Below are 17,878 nucleotides of genomic sequence, written 5' to 3' on the forward strand. Positions count from 1 at the left end.
ATATGAGATCTATATGCGTTGGTGGATCCGACCTCTATTAAAGAGATGATACATGATAAATGTAGCACTACGCATGTAAATACAGCAGCCACAAGTAGGCAATTTAGATCGATGACGTAGAATAGCATTTGCATATGTGTGCAGGGATAGAGGAATTAAGGAATCCTGGAACATAGATATAAGAGAAGTAAAAAATGAATATCGGATGAGCTCTTCTTAATCTCCATAAAAAAAAAAATAAATAAATAAATAAAAATCCACTACTTAATCTCGTTCTTGGATTAGTGTTGTATTACTAGTTCTAATTTTGAGTTCAGACCCACTTACATTTTGATTCCTAACTTATGTGTTAATAAGCATTGAATAATTAGAAATTGAAATAATTTTCATTCTTCTCATTTGCATTCCAAGTAAATAAACATGTCATTAGGGTCAGCAAGCGAAAATACGTTAAGTTGTCTACTCCAATATGTCAAAAAAAGGCATAGATGCTAGTAACGGAAGTTTTTTCAAGAATGCCTCTACAGGAATCCTAGAGCAAATCAGACGAACCCTTAATGACATTGGGACATGGGAAGGAGGTCTAAGGTTCTAGACTAAAATCAGTTGATAACAATTTATCGAGGGTTTTGTAATAGCAATCCATCACAAATATTCAGATCAAAATAGAAATGTGTATTTTCTCATTGAAATTATTCAAGTTACATTATACAGCAAAACCAAAGAAACTTGGAACATTACATAAAAAACTGGTTTAAGTCCTTCAAGAAATTTGTAACAGCAGACTTCCCTTCAAAGAAAACACCGAAAGAGGCTGTTCTTCCTTTGGTTGGCGGAAGCCTCTTTGGCATCCGCCAACCAAAAAACATATTGCTTTTCTAAGCCTTCTCTATAACTGCGGCTACATATGAAACATTGAGGAAATAACAGAACTTTTATTTCCCATGGTCCTTTTACTTTTACGAAGACGGTTCTTGGTTTGCTCGTTCATGGCAGCAGCATTAAAGCTTCAAGTGCTTGATGGCGGTTTGAACATCCTTATCCCCTCTGCCACTGCAGTTAAGCACGACTTTGGCCCCGTCAGGGAGAGTAGGGCACAGCTTCTCTAAGTACGCCAGCGCATGAGAAGTCTCCAGAGCTGGAATTATCCCCTCCAGTCTAGATAATCGTTTAAAAGCTGCATAGACGAAGAAAAAAAATTATTCTGTACAAAGGTGAAAAGAAATCCATTTGAACCAAGACAATCGAAAAAGACGGAGACTTCCTTCTACCAGAAATATAGTTAAAATATGAAGAATAAGGGATAATGAGTGAATGGTAGAAGCATTATAGGATTATGTCATGATGTAACCAAGGACCATGCGTTAAGCTTCAAACGGAAGGCAAAGATAAGTATGGTCAAAGGACTTACGACAACGAGCATCACAAGGACACTGCTACTATGAAACAATGGCAAACATCAAAGCTTATTTGAGGTCTCCACTTCTTTGCAGTGTCAATACATTAAACTTAAGATGGAATGGCAACCAAGGACAAAACACATCAATGCTCGATATGTAAAACATATATTCATCTATAAATAACAACATGATGCATAACAGGAATACTTCCCCACACTGAACAACCAATTAAGAACAGTCAAATGATAAAATAAATCCAAGGTATACCTTCTAATGCTTCTTCATCAGTAATGCTATAGTATTCAGCCCGTCCCATGTCTTTCAGAAAACTATGCTCCGGACCAACTCCAGGGTAATCCAGGCTAAATGCCACACAAAAACCATACAATTAATAAATTACAAGTCGTACAAAAATTGATAGACAAAAAATCCAATTAATTGTCATACCCTGCACTTATAGAATGAGGCTCAATAATCTGTCCATCATCATCCTGTAACAGGTAACTCATAGCTCCATGCAAGACCCCGACTTCCCCTTTGGTCAAAGTTGCAGCATGCTTCCCACTGTCCAATCCAAAGCCTGCAGCCTCCACCCCAATCAGCCGGACATCTTTATCGTCAACAAACTCATGGAAGAGTCCCATGGCATTTGAACCTCCACCAACACAAGCTACCAACACATCTGGTTTCCCTCCCCACTTTTCCAGCGCTTGTTTTCTTGTTTCTCTACCAATCACCTTGTGGAAATCACGAACCATCATAGGGTATGGATGTGGACCAGCAACAGAGCCCAAAATATAGTGAGTTGTCTCTACATTAGTCACCCAGTCCCTTATTGCTTCTGAAGTAGCATCCTTCAATGTGGCTGTCCCAGAATGGACTGGTCTAACCTGTATTTCAAAACAGGAAAAGAAATTGCAGTTCAAAGGATTAATAAGACCAATATATCTGGCTTATGTAAAGATTTACAGTTTACACCTTATCGCAAAATGTTCAGATTCTCAAGAAAACGAATAAACAAATTTAAAAGAACTCGTCATCAGTGTTAAATTCAGTTATTTGTGCGATAAAATGAATATACATTTTCTGTATACAGAGAAGATAAAATTTGTATGATGTTCATGTTCTGATCAGCAACCCTATCTTGCTAAATCACACCAGACAAGATATAATGTGTGATAAATTTCATTACTTGTAAATATGAGAGCTTTAAGGTAAAATATATATGCACAGACAAGATATTAACTACAAACACTACATATTAATAGTATGGAACATTCCACAGAAAGATCGAGAAACATATGCACAATCTGTCGCCTGTCGGTCCAATCCAGTTTTGTAAAACATTCAATGTTCGGCTTATAAATGTAGGCTAAATTAAATAATTGAAATTGCATTGCTTAAAAGAAGTTGCAGAATCATGACAAACCTCAGCCCCTAGAAGCCGCATTCTGAAAACATTGAGGGATTGCCTTTCCATATCTTGGGCACCCATGTAGATGATACACTGCAATCCAAACCGAGCACAAACTGTGGCAGTGGCAACGCCGTGTTGTCCCGCTCCAGTTTCAGCAATAATACGTTTCTTGCCCAATTTCTTAGCAAGCAATGCCTGGGCAACGGCATTGTTGATCTTATGAGCCCCAGTATGGTTAAGATCTTCCCTCTTCAGGTAAACGTGAGGCCCTTCGCCATTGGGGCGTTTGTAGTGCTCAGTCAGCCGCTCCGCAAAGTAGAGTGGAGTCTCCCTGCCAACATAGTCCTTCAAAATTCCATTCAATTCGTTCTGCAATATTACGCATTCTTCATCAGTAAAAATACTGTATAATTCCCAAAGCATAAATATATCTTCATCCCAATTTTAATACTTAGTGTATGCATCCTACAATATATCGGATTGAAGAAAAAAATGTGAAAGATAAGAAAATCATCAATCACAACAATCTTCAATCTTTGTTAATTAGTCCTAAATTGTTCCTACAGACGCCACACGACAACAAAAAATCGCAAACATTTGAATAAAACAAACCGTAAACAGAAGAACAACTGCTACAAATTGAAATTCTCTAACAAATTGGATGCAACATTGCAATGAGAATTTCCAAATCCCAAAAGTTGAACAGAGCCAGGTACTCCACAATCGAGTTTCTCCATCCACAATGCCTTCCCAGTTCGATTCATTCTTGAAAAACATTGCGGAAACTTGATTCAAATAGCTCTATTTCATTCATTCCTCTCACAATTTTTTCTCTCGAAAACATTTCCAATGCGAACAAGCGCTTAAATTTACTTCTCCAACCATAACTAACAGAATCGAATTTCGAACCAATTCATACAAAATTCTCAAAAAACAAAAAACAAAAATTCACATTCATTTATAAAAAGAAAAGAAAAACAGGAACGGAAGAAGCAAACTTGACAGGACCTGAAAGCCTTCGTCATCAGCGAGAGCGTGAAACGCGGCCTCGAGCTCGGTGAGCGCGTGCATTAAGGTCTCGGGGACGTACTTGCCGCCATACTTTCCGAACCGGCCGAACGAATCGGGGCGAGGCAGAACCTGGAAGGCGCCGTTGTCGTTCTTTTCGTCCATCTGAATAGCGGCAGATTCCCGGGTGAGAGTGCAGGAGATGGAAGTAGGGGCAGCGGTGGCGCGGGAGGTAAATTTGCAGAACTTGAAGGGTAGTTGCGTGGAGGAGGAGTAGGGTTTTGCGAGCGGCGGGGCGATTAGGCAGTGGGTTTTGCAAGTAGTGGAGGCGCTACCGGAGGCTGCTGCTGCCATTTATGAGGTTTCGGAAGTGACGCCCACACAATTGAGACAGAGAGAGACTTCGGTTTTTTTTAATATTTGGAGTACATTTTTGACAGAAACGTCCGAGTCTTTTAGTACGATTTTTATAACCGCTCGGACAAAAGGTAAAACCAATCTGCAGATTCTCTGCCGAAATTTCTGGAAGGATATCGAAAATTTTGCAAAAATGCTCTGTTTACTATTTATTAGTATTTGCCTACGTTGTGGATGAACATATTTTTTTAGAAAATGATAATGAGAAAGGTAGAGAGGGAGAGAACATGGAAGATTTTTGTTTTTGGTTTTTTTTTTTTTAAATTTAAATATTGAAAGTATTTTAACATCACTTGTATATGATATTTCAATAAAAAAAAAAGTAAAATTTGGACTTGTGAAATTACATTATTGCTTATCATTTTTTTTTTGTGTGATAGAAAATTAATTTGTCTTTTCACCCTTCTTTGGTTGACAAAAAATGTTTCATTAATTAGTAGAGAATTGGGGTGTGATATTCACACACTATTTTTTACTTCACACACAATCTTTTAATTTTAACTGTTCAAATCTAATGAATTGAAGAAAATCAAAAAATAAAATCAATAAAATGTGTGTGAGAAGTAAAATGAGTGGTGGATATCACACCCCTTTGTACTATTTTTTGTACTCTCTCTATTAGATATGAGACTTGAATATGTTGGTAGGTCCTACTTCTATTAGAGTGATAGTAAAAATTAGGGTAAATATCAGTTTACTACCTTCATGTTTTGTGATTTTCAACATTTAGTATATGAAGCTTTTTTCGTCCCAGAGTCATACCTAAAGTGTTAATTTTGGAATAGTCTCATACATCCGTTAGTCAAATTGTTAAGTCTCCCGTTAACTGATGACATGTCACTCATGTGGACAATGATTGGACGCCACGTGTCATTAAATTTTTTTAAAATATTTAATTAATTAATTAATTTTAAAATATATATAAATAAATAAATAAAAACCAGAACGTCTTCGTCTTCCCCACCCGACACCTCTTCATCCCCTCCACCCCATCCACCCCTTACCCATCGACACCCTTCCCTTCCTTGATACCCACACTTACCACCAAGCCTTTTCTCCTTCCCCAGAAACCCAACCCCTTCCCTTCCCCCAAAATCCCAGGTGTTGTGATGGGGTTTGACGACTGTCCAAATTAGTACAACGGTTGAGGAATGGAGCGAAGGTCATCCCCACCGCCACCATCGAAGACTGTGGAGGTTCCGGTGGTACCTGGGATCTTCCCCAATTCCTCGATCCTGGAGCTCAGAGTTTGCCTTGTACTCACTTGCCATGCCAAATTTTCCTCCACAAACTTCTCATCTACAACTTAAGTCTTCAAAATCGTAGCTTTGGGTGGTCGACCCCTCCCTTGTCTGCAACCTCAAATTTTTTTATTTGTTCTATGTAAGCAACCAAAACCTGCTCTCTTTAGAAAATGAGAGATGTCTCTCATTTCTCACTCATTTTTTAAACCTTCACAGGCAAATGAGAGATGGCTCTCAGTGCTCAAATTTCTCTCAACCCTTCTCTCTAGAACATTAGAAAGGATTCTCATTTCTCCAATCTCACGCCCAGTGCCCAGCATTGCAAACCTTCCATCTCATAGCAACTTTGTCTTCCTTTCTAAATGTTGCATCTGTTCGCAACCAAAACCACGCAACATACACACCCCCATGTCTCTCTAACCCATCATGAATTCAAGCTCAGACTGTCATCACCGTCATTCCTTGAGCAAAGATATGCTCAGAGATTGGACTTCCATTCATGCAGATCGAAACCATGTCGCATCATCTCCCACTCTGTGCAATTACATGTTTCTCAGCTTGCGAAAAATCCCCGAGAGCCTTTTTTTTTTCTTTCCTGTGATTCGCCCCTGTAGAAGTTCACACTGATGTTCTTATGTGTTAGGTACTTGAGATCCGCAAAGAGATTGATGATATACATACAGATAGTCCCCAAACTCACAGATCTGCAAATTAAAAGGTATAAACCGCAACTATGTTGACTGATTGAACTGTGATCTGCAAATTAAAAGCTCACACTGAAAGTTCCATTTTTGGCAGAGAAGAAAGGAAGGGAAAAAGTTTTTGAGTTTTGAAATGCTTTTTAGAGTGAAGGAGGAGATCGAGAGCTCAAGGTCCCAGGCATGGGCTGTCACGCCCCGACCCCGAAATATTTATTTTCGAGAAATAGTTCCAATGATAGGCCCAATTCACATTTTCCTATTTGATTTATTATACGTTCACACAATTTATAACTAGAATTTAAATATACAAAACATAAGATTTCCTTTTATAATAAAATTCCAAACTCCTTTCTTAGTTCAATTTCTCAATCAAAGCTTTGTCTCATTTATTTAATCTCACTTATTGTATGGTTGCATCTAACGTCTCGTTAGACTGCCTACGTACCCTAAACAGGGATCAAGTCATTCGTAGTTCACATATACAAAAATTCAAACCAAATCCAAATATATTCATTTAATCCAACATATACCACAATTGTATTAATATTCAAACCATAGTAGTTAGGTCTCAAAAACATAATGAGAATAACGAAATTCACATAAAAATACAATGTCGGCTCCCTGGCCGTGCGCCGCCGCACCCGTCGCTGCGGGTGGAGGTCGGCTAAAATTACCAAATTTTACAAGTAAATAGATCTCAGTGAGGGGAACAATTTTTATACATGTGGCCAAGTCCAATTTGGGTGGGAAACACCTGAAAACTGCCTTGAACCGCCGGAAACCCTTGAATTTATGTGTGTTCGATTTGACCTTAAACGAACCCTGACGCCCCCAAACTTGTTTGGGCTTTGTTTCTGAGCTCAAGAGGGTACTAAAGGTGGTGGTGATTGAGCAAAAACGTTTCAGATTTGGTGGATCTCCACCTAAGGCCGACGTACCCACTGTGAATATTTTTCTCAAAATTGAACTCCCCCTCGTCTGTTTAAGTGTAAAAATGGAAGAGGGACCGATTGGACTTGGAGTATGGGTCATTTTGGCACCATTGCCGTCATCAAAGGTGCTCGAAAACGAAAAATTTGGCCGTGTCGGGTCGGCGAGCTGAGGGAGGGTCCGGTTCTCCCTTTCTTTTCTCCCTCATTTCCCTTCCTTTTCTTTCCTCCCTCATTGGCCAGTTCTTCCCTCCTTTTCTATCTTTTCTCTTCTCTCCTTCTCATCCTAGCCGTCCATTTCTTTCTTCCCTTTTTTTTTCCTTTCATCTCAGCCACACACGTGGCATATCACATGGCTCTAGATTTTATGGAGCCTTCCAAAAAAGTTTAAAATTACCAATTTATCCCTAACTTTAAACGTTAAACTTCTTCGTTATAACTCCGTTTCACGAACGGTTTGCGCCCACACGTTCGTGAGATCGAGCTCTATTCAAAAATATAAATTATGATCTCAAATGGTTCATGGATTTTAAATAATAAATTTTCAAACTTCAAACTTCGTACATTATAATAATTTCTGGAATTAAAACTTTAAAAATTCCCCAATTTCTATTTTCATAACCATAAATCGATTTATTTTTTTTATCTTCTCCTCATATTCATATATTTAAATTTTCAGGGTATTACATGGGCATTGAGGATCTCCACAAGCAAATCGAAGTCTTCGAGGCTTGTGATCGCTTGGAAATACGCTAACTTGTTCACATCGACCATCTCTGCACGCAGGTTAGGGCATTCCCTGAGAGCCGTGTAGGGGGTGAAGGGAATGGAAGGGTGTCGGATGGGGAAGACGAAGGCGTTCTGCCTTTTTTTTTTTTTTTTTTTTTTTTAATTTATTATTTTAATAATTTAAATTTTTTTAATGACATGTGGCGCCCAGTCGTTGTCCACATAAGCGCCACGCCATCAGTTAAGGGGAGACTTAACCGTTTGATTAACGAATGTACGAGACTGTCCTAAAATTAACACTTTAGGTATGACTTTGAGACAAAAAACATATACTAAATGTTGAAAACCACGAAACATGAGGATAGTAAATTGATATTTACCCTAAAAATTATGATACAAATAGCGAAGACAGTAAATGTAGCACTTCGACGAAATTGAATGAATTCCAAAAAATTCACCACTTTTTTCATTTTTTTTTTTTTTTGAGTTGTCAAATATTTCAGTGAAAATATCAAACATGTTGAAGATATTTCAAACACTAAGTATATTGTTAGATAGAGAGGTTTTTAGCATTTAATTCCACCCACCCCAAATGATAAAGATGCTAAGATTTACTAAAACGTGTGTCATGTACATTGGATGTGTTATGTATTCACATTGCTAAAATTAAAATTTACATTCACTTTGTGTAGCACCCACAACATAAATATGACACCCATTGAACGTACAATAATTGTCATTCATGAAATTTGAACTTGAAAACAAGCATTAGACAATTAATATCATAATTTTTACGTTTGTTATTTTGAAAATTTTCAGTAAAAAGGTAATAGTTTTTGGTAGTTGTGGTGTTGAATGTTGCAGTCATATTTAGAATATGAATGTGATTGTGTAAATCCTAGTGTATCTAGGGATATCTTTGAATATTCCCCTTAATAGTTAACATCCTATTAGAGTTGTAATCCTAAAAGGGTAGGGATTTAAACTACCCAGTCTGAAATTGAGGTGCGATGAATTATAGATCTTCAGAGCATTGCTCAAAGCATGCCAAATGCTTTTAATGGTCTACCTAAGGTGACAAGATCACATATACCTGTTGCAAACGCACTTACAAGGATAGACATACTTCGCGTACATCGTAATCCTGCCTGGTAAGGCTGGATCGTCCCCAAAGGTAGGGGGGAAGGGGAGGGACGCACCTTCCACGCAGCCCGGAAGCGTGGCAGACCCTTGGTTCAAATGATTCATAACCCCGAAAAAGGAATTGGCACGAACTAGTGACCCTAGTTTGAATCCGACCATTACTCACTCATCTGTTCCAACGCATGAAGTTATTCTAGATTACAGTGATGTCTTAGATAAGACAACTCGACCTCCCGAGAATCACGAGATTTCGGTCCACTACGCAATATTGGATGAGGTTTGGAATCGGAATGAGATAATCGTCAACGATGTATTTGTGTACACAGTAACTACTGACATCATGCTTAGCGATGACATTGAACCACATTTCGTTGATGAATGCATACATAAAACGGATTTGTCAAACTGGAAATAAGCAATCCAAGTCAAACTCAATTTGCTTGCAAAACGTAAGGTGTTTAGACCTATAGCTTATACCACACCACATGTGAAGTCAGTGGGCTACAAGTGGGGTTTTCGTGAGGAAACGTAATGAGAATAATGAAATAGTGCGATACAAAGCACGCCTCGTAGTGCAAGGCTTCTCTTAGTGCCCTGGGATTGATTACAAGGAGACGTATTCCCCCGTAATGAATGTTGTAACGTTTCACTACCTAATCAGTTTGGTAGTTTCTGAAAAATTGAATATGCAGCTTATGGACGTGGTAACCGTGTAGCTCTATGGGGATCTAGATATGGAAATACAATGAAAGTCCTAGAAGGACTTCATTGACTAGTTCAAATAGTTCTAGACCATGGAACACTCTCTCGATTAGATTGAGGAGATCACTCTACGGATTGAAACAATCCAGGCTGATGTGGTATAATCATCTGAGTGAATATTTGACAAGTTAGGGTTATGTGAACAACGAATTATGCCCATGCAGTTTATGTCAATGACATGAACCTTATCGAAACTCCGACAGAGCTTGAGGAAATTGCCGTTCACTTGAAATTAGAATTTGGGAAGAAAGATCTTGGGAAAACTCGATATTATCTAGGCTGGAGATCGAGCATTGTTCGGATGAAATCCTAGTATATCAATCAAACTACACCTAAAAGGTGTTGTGACGTTTTAATGAGGACAAAGTGAAGCCTTCGAGTACTTCTATGGTCGTTCGGACTCTATATACTATACGAGATCCCTTCCATCTAAAGGAGGATGAAGAAGATATTTTGGAGCCTGAAGTTCCATACTTAAGTGCAATTAGTGCTTTATTGTACTTGGCTCAATGCATTAGACCTGACACCTCATTCGCTGTTAATCTTTTGGCTAGATATAACAATGTGCCCACACGCAGACATTAAATGGTGTTAAAGACATTTTTCGCTACCTCAAGGGTATGACGGATTTGGGCTTGTTCTACACCCACGAATCCTCGAAAGGTGCTGCCCGCTTCGGTACTCAGGTTGATTCCCGCCTTATTGGTTACGTAGATGCTGGATATCTATCTGACCCACATAGGGCATGTTCTCAAATGGGCTATGTCTTTACCTTTGGAAACACAGTTATATCTTGGAGGTCTACCAAGCAAATGCTAGTTGCAACTTCTTCAAACCATGCTGAGATTCTTGACCTACATGAAGCATCGCGTTAGTGTTTTTGGTTAAGAGCAGTCATGGAACATATTCGAAGCACTAGTGATCTTACTTCCATCGTTGACTTTCCTACGACGATATTTGAAGACAATGCAACATGTATCGAGCAATTAAAGAAGGGATACATCAAGAGAGACAACACCAAGCACATAGCGCCAAAGTTCTTTTATTCTCACTAGCAACAACAGCATCAGAACATTGAAGTCAATTAAATCCATTCCCAGGACAACCTGGCCGATCTCTTTACCAAGTCATTGCCTAAGTTTACTTTTCAGAAGCTTGTCTAAGGAATTGATATGCGTAAATTATCTGAGTTGAATCGCTTGTAGTTCTCTACTTGGAAGTTATGTCTAACTCAGGGAGAGTATCCAGAAGCATACTCACTTGATCTTAATGTACTCATTTTTTACGATTAGGAGCATTTTTCCCACTGAGTTTTTGCTACCCTACGAGGTTTTGATGAGGCACCCATCCTGGGATGATCATACTCCGTTGAGTTCACCACTTTCGTCCTGTTTGACGTTTGTTTTAGACATTATGCATACTTCTCAATTTTCTTCTTAGTCTATAAGTTTTTCTCCTACCTCGCGTTTTATCATAACAAGGTTTTGTGAGTTTTACTACCAATGCATACTTTCTTTAAATTTGAGACTCACATTCGCCCGTTGTGCTGCCAACTTCATCAACTGTTCTACCTTATATGCTGAAGATCTGATGTGATGTTTTGTTTGAGTATTTACACACTCAAGGGGGAATGTTGGAATCATATTTAGAATAAAAATGTGATTGTGTAAACCCTAATGTATCTAAGGATATCTTTGAATATTCTCTTTAGTAGTTAATATCCTATTAAAGTTGTAATCCTAAAAGAATAAGGATTTAACCTATCTTACTACTATAAATAAAAGCACAATTGAGTGATACAACACATACCTTACAATTAAATCTCTCTCTTATTTATGCCGGCCTCCCCCTATAATAGTTTAGTTAAATAGGCCTACAACACTGAAGTGTTTCTCCTTCTTTTGATTAATTTTTTTAAAGGCTGTGAGATTTATTAGCTTATTGAGAGCAAATAAAAAATGAAATTTATGTCTTGAAAAACAACGAAAAAAGGTTACTGTGACAGAAAAAGAATTGGGAAAGTTAACCAAAAATAAGAAGAGGGGAGCAGATCCAGTTTTTACCAAAACAAGATCATGAACTGAGCCCTAAGAAAAAAATTAAATTAAAAATTACTTAAAGAAAGAAATATCCAAACACAAAGTTAAAAATTACTTAAAAAAAAGAAAGTGATTTCCGCGCTTCCCTCCATTTTTGGCCTCAATGGTCACGGTCTTCAAACAAAATTCCAATTTGTACTTCAGTCACCCTTTAGTATACTCCACGACTGCGGCAACATATCATGCATCCTTTCTAGTAACATCCTTGTAAAATCTACTCATGTCCACACATCTGATTTGCCAAAAACTATATGAGGTCCATACGTTATACATTCCGCATGTTAGAAAAGTAGGTACGTCGCAAATTGTAGCCGTCAATCCATCGAGTTTTCGTGCAGCAGAACATACTCTCGGCTGCAAGAACCAAATTATAAAGATGATGTCAAAAAATGTGACATAAATATTAGCTGTACAGAATTGATTACAAATCATATCAAATGAACGAACAAATTTGAAGAGAGATATACAAAAGTTTTGCCCAATCAACCAACATAACCAAGGAAATCATCTTTCAGGCTTGAAAATAAAGCCAACCAAGAAATTCGAATCACTTGGGACTTATAGCAGTTGTGTTTACTTGCAAACACGTAAGTGTGAATATTTGACTGTTCTTGTGTTTCAAACTAGTTTTCTAGAGCTCTGGTTTGTCACCATGCGTGTCATTCTTAAACTGATTTCATTTAGTTTGACTGTTCATGAGAATTATAGTTGTTTCCTAATCGTCATACCCACCATCTACAAATACTAGAATGGGAAGGGGAATGGAATATACTCCAAAATAACCCACTCCACGAAACAAATGCAACGTTGTAGCCAACTCCAATTATGAGATGATCTAACTTCACGAATCATTCAGTATGTTACAAGTTTTGAATTTAACAAGCATTACACAGACACACAGCGCATACTGAACCAAACAAAACTTATTGAGTTAAATTGGCTTACAAAACCAATTATTTCAACTTAATCCAAAAATAGTAACCTCCTAAATCAAACAAATTCAATTCAGTCATCCAACTGCAAGTATCGCTACAGTAATCAGTCAAGAAGAAAAAATTAAAACCAACATAAAGATAATAAAGATAAGATAATATCTGGGAGACAACAATCTAAGCATTGCAAAGCTCTTATTAGATTATGATTAGTGACATACCTACTATTACCAAATTTGATTGTATCCTTTTCCATGAGTTCATAATATCGTTGAGGTTCGATTGCATTTTCCTGCAACGGCAAAGCAAATGTTAATACAAGTTCCTGCAAATACAGTAAAACCAAGCTTTCTCTATGCAACATAAATGCAAAAACTATTATTAATAGTAAAACAATATAATCTATTGAGCCACTTACATTGAGAAAAGTTTTATTTGTGCTTCCAAGATCCATCAAGTAAGGCCTATGGTGGTGCACACAAGAAGTTAGATATGAGATTTGAAAAATTCACTCTCAAATTAATGGAATTAACCGCAAGGTAACTTTGTCTTACCTTACTTCCTTTGATAACATACCATCTGGTTGCTCCTTTTCAACTTGGCTGGCATGACAAGAAAAATAAAATAAGATATTAGTTGCTAACCAAGAATGTAAATGACAAATATAGGACTGCAAAATTCTAGATTTACCGGTATTGTATAACAGCATGTTGCTTGCTGCAGGATGGGTGATCTGTAGGTATGTCTGCCACCCTTCTTTCCCTCCCAAAAAGGTAACAGCTTTGACGATGTATGTAAAGGGGGTCTGCAAATCATATATAAACATCTCAGAACCGAACCATAATTCAAGGAGAACTTTTTTTATCAACATAAAAAAAAATCCCCAAAGACATGGACGCAGAAAACCCAGCAGAGAATATGGAAAAGCCCACCTTGGGAATGGTAACCACTACACACCAATATGCTCACCTAAGTAATGGAACTTGACTGGTCTACTCAGTAATACAAAGTCAATAAAGTTTAAACAAAATATTGTGTTAAGAGCAATAAGATGCAAAAGCATCAAGAAAAACAGTTATCAGTATATTATATAGATTTATATTTTTCTCTTTTGGACAGAAAACTAGCATTGTCTCAAAATATAAAATAAACTTCGAGGAGTAGTAAACACAACAATGTACAACCACCATATGTGCAAAACTTGCAATTTATTACATTTTAACGAAAAGTCTGAAACAATCAAATATTTCTTGAACTGTCACAACATTCATTACTCACACCATTGCACCCAAGTCAATCACTGATTGGAACTTTAAAGATGTTTCTATTACAAGGAAAATAATTACTACAGGCTGCTGGTTTCATATTTCAATGTTATCTGGAAAGTTAAATGTGTGATAGAAGATACTGTATGGATATTAAGAACACACGACATCTACCTCCTCTTGAGCAAGAGCAATTATCCTTCTTCACATAGAACTAGTTCTCCCTACAAGCCTATGGCCCCTTGATTAAAAAAAAATGAAGATTGATGCCTCATGGTGGGTTTGCAGCCTGGATCTTAAGAAAATCAGAAAATCATTACTTTTCCCAAAAAGATTACTTTAATGAGACATGACACATTCGCTCTTTTGAAGCATTGCACATTTAAAAAGAAGAAACCCGTCAGTACTTAACAGCTCCCTCATTATCACTAGTCATAACCTCTAAGTGTGTCACCACTAACAAAGCACATGAAGGTCGCAAACAAGGCACAAGAACAAGTAGATAATTTACCTTTCAAAACTTCACCACCCTTGAAAACATAAAGCCGCCATCTCACAGTAGGTTTTCGTCCTTCTGGAGGCTCGGTGAATAATAGCGTTACACCTGACAAAGTAATAACCACATAAAAAAAGATAGTTTTCGTTTTATTTGTTATAATAACAAACAAATAGAAATGCAAAATCTCTACAATTTCTATGTGCAAAATTTAGAGACACAAATATTTGTAAATAGGATATAAGTAATAAGAAAATTTGGCATCCTTGTTCTGTCAGGGGCTGTCATTTAATTTCTCACTGAGACATATAGGTTCCCATATAAGTGATTTGGTTGTTATTTAGTTTCCTAGTGTGACCAACTTGTACTCTACTAAGCCCTTTATGGGTTCTGAACTTCTAATTAGTGGATCTGTTTCTTCCCATTTTCAACACAAATATTTTCAAAACCATAAGATAGAAAAGTTCAAATTTCTGTATCAAACCCCAGAGAAATGGAGATCTCACCATTGACTCTATTGGTTTCCGCAGCAAGCTTCCCAGATAGCTCAAATGAAGGTTTTTGCTGCAAGTAGTAAAAAGAACAAAAGGTAAATACAACTGCAACTTTCCACACAATCAATCGAATAATATGCACTAAAATGATACTTGGAATTAAAAGAAGTAGGGTTATCTAACACAGCTTGCAACTGGAGCTCAAAATATTTAGCATGAATAATAGAAAGTAAAAGATAGTTATGATTCAAGAAAGAATGCTATTTATGCATTACTTACCTTTTGCTTTGCTTCCAAGGCTTCCTCTGCAGCCTTCATCATTGCTACTGCATCATTCTCAGCATCCCTGCCCAAGAAAGCAACCAACCGCTCATCAAAATCTACACCCAGGCTTACTGACATCAAAATGCGAGCACTCAGTCTTTGAAAAAAATTGAATCAACAACGTCTAAAGTGTAGAACCTATGTTTAAGTGAAATCTAGCCTAGAAAATTGACATACATGAAGGTTCCCCCTTTTAAAATTAACAAACATTGGCTTCATATTTCTTCCATTGACCCCTGTATCTTATTTATTATTAAGAAACTGACATGTTTTATTACTTTTACTACATCATGAAGGTTTACTCTTGTTAATTAAGAACGTATTGCTTTATTCACCTTTATCTCTTCTCAATCACCAAAACTAATAAGTAGAATGACTAAAAATACCAAAGTGCAATAAACAGAACATGACAAGTTTTAACAGATCAACTCACCCTTGCTCAGCTCCTCTTGAATTTGGCACCTGAAGATATTTACCTCTGGTTAGATACTTTACATAAGAATCAATGCAAACCGAAGCAGAAATCAATTAAAAGCATCACAAGATATTATTCCACAATTAATGCCAAATAAATTAATGATTTTCTTTGTCAAACTAAAGTAATTAATGACTAACTGACTAATCTTTTGTGCTCTGCTTCATTAAAATAAGTCTTAAGACATACTGCCACTTCCACTTTTACACTCCTTGGTATGAGTTAATGGGTGGGTTAAAAAAAGAGATTAAATGTTTTGAAATGGAAGTTACTGAAACATAAACCTATGCAAAAGAACCTCTGCCAATCTAGAAGCATCTTACTGAAAAAAAAATGAAATTAAAGAAGTAAAAATCTTCAAAGACGGAATAAAACTATCAGGGGAGGGGGGCTTAAGACATTTGAAGGTGTGGATATCACCAGACACCTCATCACGAATTCTGGTATTGGCAGCTTGTTGAGGTGAATGAGATCTATGTCTGTTCTTGTGGTGCCGATCTAATGGAGACGTAGACCGCCCATGTCTTGATCTTGAAGACCTGTGATCAGCACTGTCTTTTCCTGACTTTCTCTCCACTCTGTCACTCTCAGTTTCCCTATCTGAACCCTTTTCCCTTTGCATACTTCTAACACTTCCTCTGCCATGATTCCTTTCACGTTCTTTCTCAATTACTTTCTCCTCACCTCTAGTATCACCAGCAGGTTGAGGTGAGGAAGATCGATGCTTACTCCTGCGCTGTCGATCTGACGGTGAAGTATCATCTCTTCCCGACCGTCTCTCCTTTCTATTGCTCCCAACATCTCTCACTGAACCCCCTTCCTTCTGTAAATCCCTATCAGCTCCCCTCCCATTGTTCTTTTCAGGTTCTCTCTCAGCCTCTCTTTCAGCTTGAGCTCTTCTTAACCGTCTTGTTCGGGGAGAAGGAGAGCGACCAGGATGAGAGGGGGACCTTGCATGCTTCGGAGACTTAGGGTGACTCGAATGTTTCTCTCTTGCTGGAGGACTACCCCTGTTGGACCTCCTATGTCGAGTAGGTGATCTTTCTATTTGAGATGGAATCTTCCTAGATGGGCTCCTCCTACGACGAGGAGACCCATGCTCTCCAACAGGAGATTCTTCTGAATGATTTGAAACGCTACGCCCCATCAATCAACTCGCAAATGCACAAGCGAAGAATTCACCTGACTACGAAAAATTGACGCACGAAGTAGAAATTCAGATAAAGTAACAACAAAAACACATTGCAAAAGCTCAAGGTCATGTACTGGTCTACTGTGCATCTATATCCCCATCGCCCAACATTTGTTAGTGGAAATGCTAAATAAACAAATACAAAAATCAACCATAAATTATATTCTACACACAATTTTCAAAAGGTGAAAATTTCAAATTACTAGTCCACAATGCCATATGCAACGGAAGAAAAGAAGTGCCCAGCAAGTCCTAGCACACAGGGCACACAAAAGAAAAACAATTTCACATAAACAAAATATCAAGACTGGAACTTTCAGTAGAGACATTTTATCAAACAGTTGGTGTGCACATTAGAGTTTATGATACAACGTCAGCGAACAGAAAATCAAATATGCAGGATACAGAAATGGAAGGTACGATTTGGGCAACATATTTTTTGAATTTCCCAACGGAGAACCAGAGAAAAGGTAGGGTTTTGCTATCAAACTTGTAAAAGGATTTTACTGAAGGAAAAATGAAAAGGGGAAAATCTACCAACCCGAGAGAGAGAGAGAGAGAGAGAGAGAGAGAGAGAGAGAGAGAGGCAGAGTCGTGCCTTCACCGTCGACGGCAATGGCGAGGCTGAAGCTTCTCAACGGAACGGTTGTCAGTGAAAAGCCTCGGCGTAAACCACTATCAATTGGAAACTGTGGAGAAGGAGATTGTATGATAACGATTAAATTTAAACCAGAAACCGGTGGAGCATCGGAATTCGGAAGTGAGTGGGAGAGTATGAGATCGTGCTAGCCGGGCCCTAATGAATATTATTGTATGCTGATTTATCTCTTTCTTTTTTCTTTTCATCCGCA

The 17,878-nt window shown here is 37.8% G+C and overlaps 3 protein-coding genes across 3 annotated transcripts; 1 reads left to right on the forward strand and 2 right to left on the reverse strand.

Annotated features, from left to right (window-relative positions):
* Window positions 1-662: 662 nt before the first annotated feature.
* LOC137742297 (tryptophan synthase beta chain 1-like) lies at window positions 663-4,360 on the reverse strand. Its single transcript, XM_068482128.1, has 5 exons — window positions 3,826-4,360; window positions 2,830-3,186; window positions 1,848-2,290; window positions 1,668-1,762; window positions 663-1,177 (listed from the first exon to the last, which is right to left on the reverse strand). The coding sequence occupies exons 1-5, from the start codon at window positions 4,177-4,179 to the stop codon at window positions 1,002-1,004; spliced, it is 1,425 nt and encodes a 474-aa protein (XP_068338229.1). The 5' UTR covers window positions 4,180-4,360; the 3' UTR covers window positions 663-1,001.
* A 5,777-nt stretch (window positions 4,361-10,137) lies between these two features.
* LOC137742871 (secreted RxLR effector protein 161-like) lies at window positions 10,138-10,625 on the forward strand. Its single transcript, XM_068482816.1, has 2 exons — window positions 10,138-10,215; window positions 10,329-10,625. The coding sequence occupies exons 1-2, from the start codon at window positions 10,138-10,140 to the stop codon at window positions 10,623-10,625; spliced, it is 375 nt and encodes a 124-aa protein (XP_068338917.1).
* Window positions 10,626-11,838: 1,213 nt separating this feature from the next.
* Window positions 11,839-17,878, reverse strand: LOC137742509 (FHA domain-containing protein DDL-like). The gene is made up of 10 exons (XM_068482394.1): window positions 16,263-17,878; window positions 15,794-15,822; window positions 15,316-15,382; window positions 15,049-15,106; window positions 14,558-14,650; window positions 13,472-13,586; window positions 13,336-13,383; window positions 13,200-13,245; window positions 13,003-13,073; window positions 11,839-12,203 (listed from the first exon to the last, which is right to left on the reverse strand). The coding sequence occupies exons 1-10, from the start codon at window positions 16,980-16,982 to the stop codon at window positions 12,164-12,166; spliced, it is 1,287 nt and encodes a 428-aa protein (XP_068338495.1). The 5' UTR covers window positions 16,983-17,878; the 3' UTR covers window positions 11,839-12,163.

Source organism: Pyrus communis, chromosome 8 (genome assembly GCF_963583255.1).
Source record: "Pyrus communis chromosome 8, drPyrComm1.1, whole genome shotgun sequence".
NCBI lineage: Eukaryota > Viridiplantae > Streptophyta > Magnoliopsida > Rosales > Rosaceae > Pyrus > Pyrus communis.

Coding starts and splice junctions, on each gene's coding strand:
- LOC137742509 (XM_068482394.1), bottom strand. CDS start 16,982: ATGGGGCGTAGCGTTTCAAATCATTCAGAAGAATCTCCTGTTGGAGAG. Junction 14,651..15,048: donor GGAAACCAATAGAGTCAATG/GTGAGATCTCCA, acceptor TTACTTTGTCAG/GTGTAACGCTATTATTCACC. Junction 13,587..14,557: donor GGGTGGTGAAGTTTTGAAAG/GTAAATTATCTA, acceptor TATGATTTGCAG/ACCCCCTTTACATACATCGT.
- LOC137742871 (XM_068482816.1), top strand. CDS start 10,138: ATGGTCGTTCGGACTCTATATACTATACGAGATCCCTTCCATCTAAAG. Junction 10,216..10,328: donor AAGATATTTTGGAGCCTGAA/GTTCCATACTTA, acceptor GCCCACACGCAG/ACATTAAATGGTGTTAAAGA.
- LOC137742297 (XM_068482128.1), bottom strand. CDS start 4,179: ATGGCAGCAGCAGCCTCCGGTAGCGCCTCCACTACTTGCAAAACCCAC. Junction 3,187..3,825: donor CTGATGACGAAGGCTTTCAG/GTCCTGTCAAGT, acceptor GTAATATTGCAG/AACGAATTGAATGGAATTTT. Junction 1,763..1,847: donor CCTCATTCTATAAGTGCAGG/GTATGACAATTA, acceptor TGTGGCATTTAG/CCTGGATTACCCTGGAGTTG.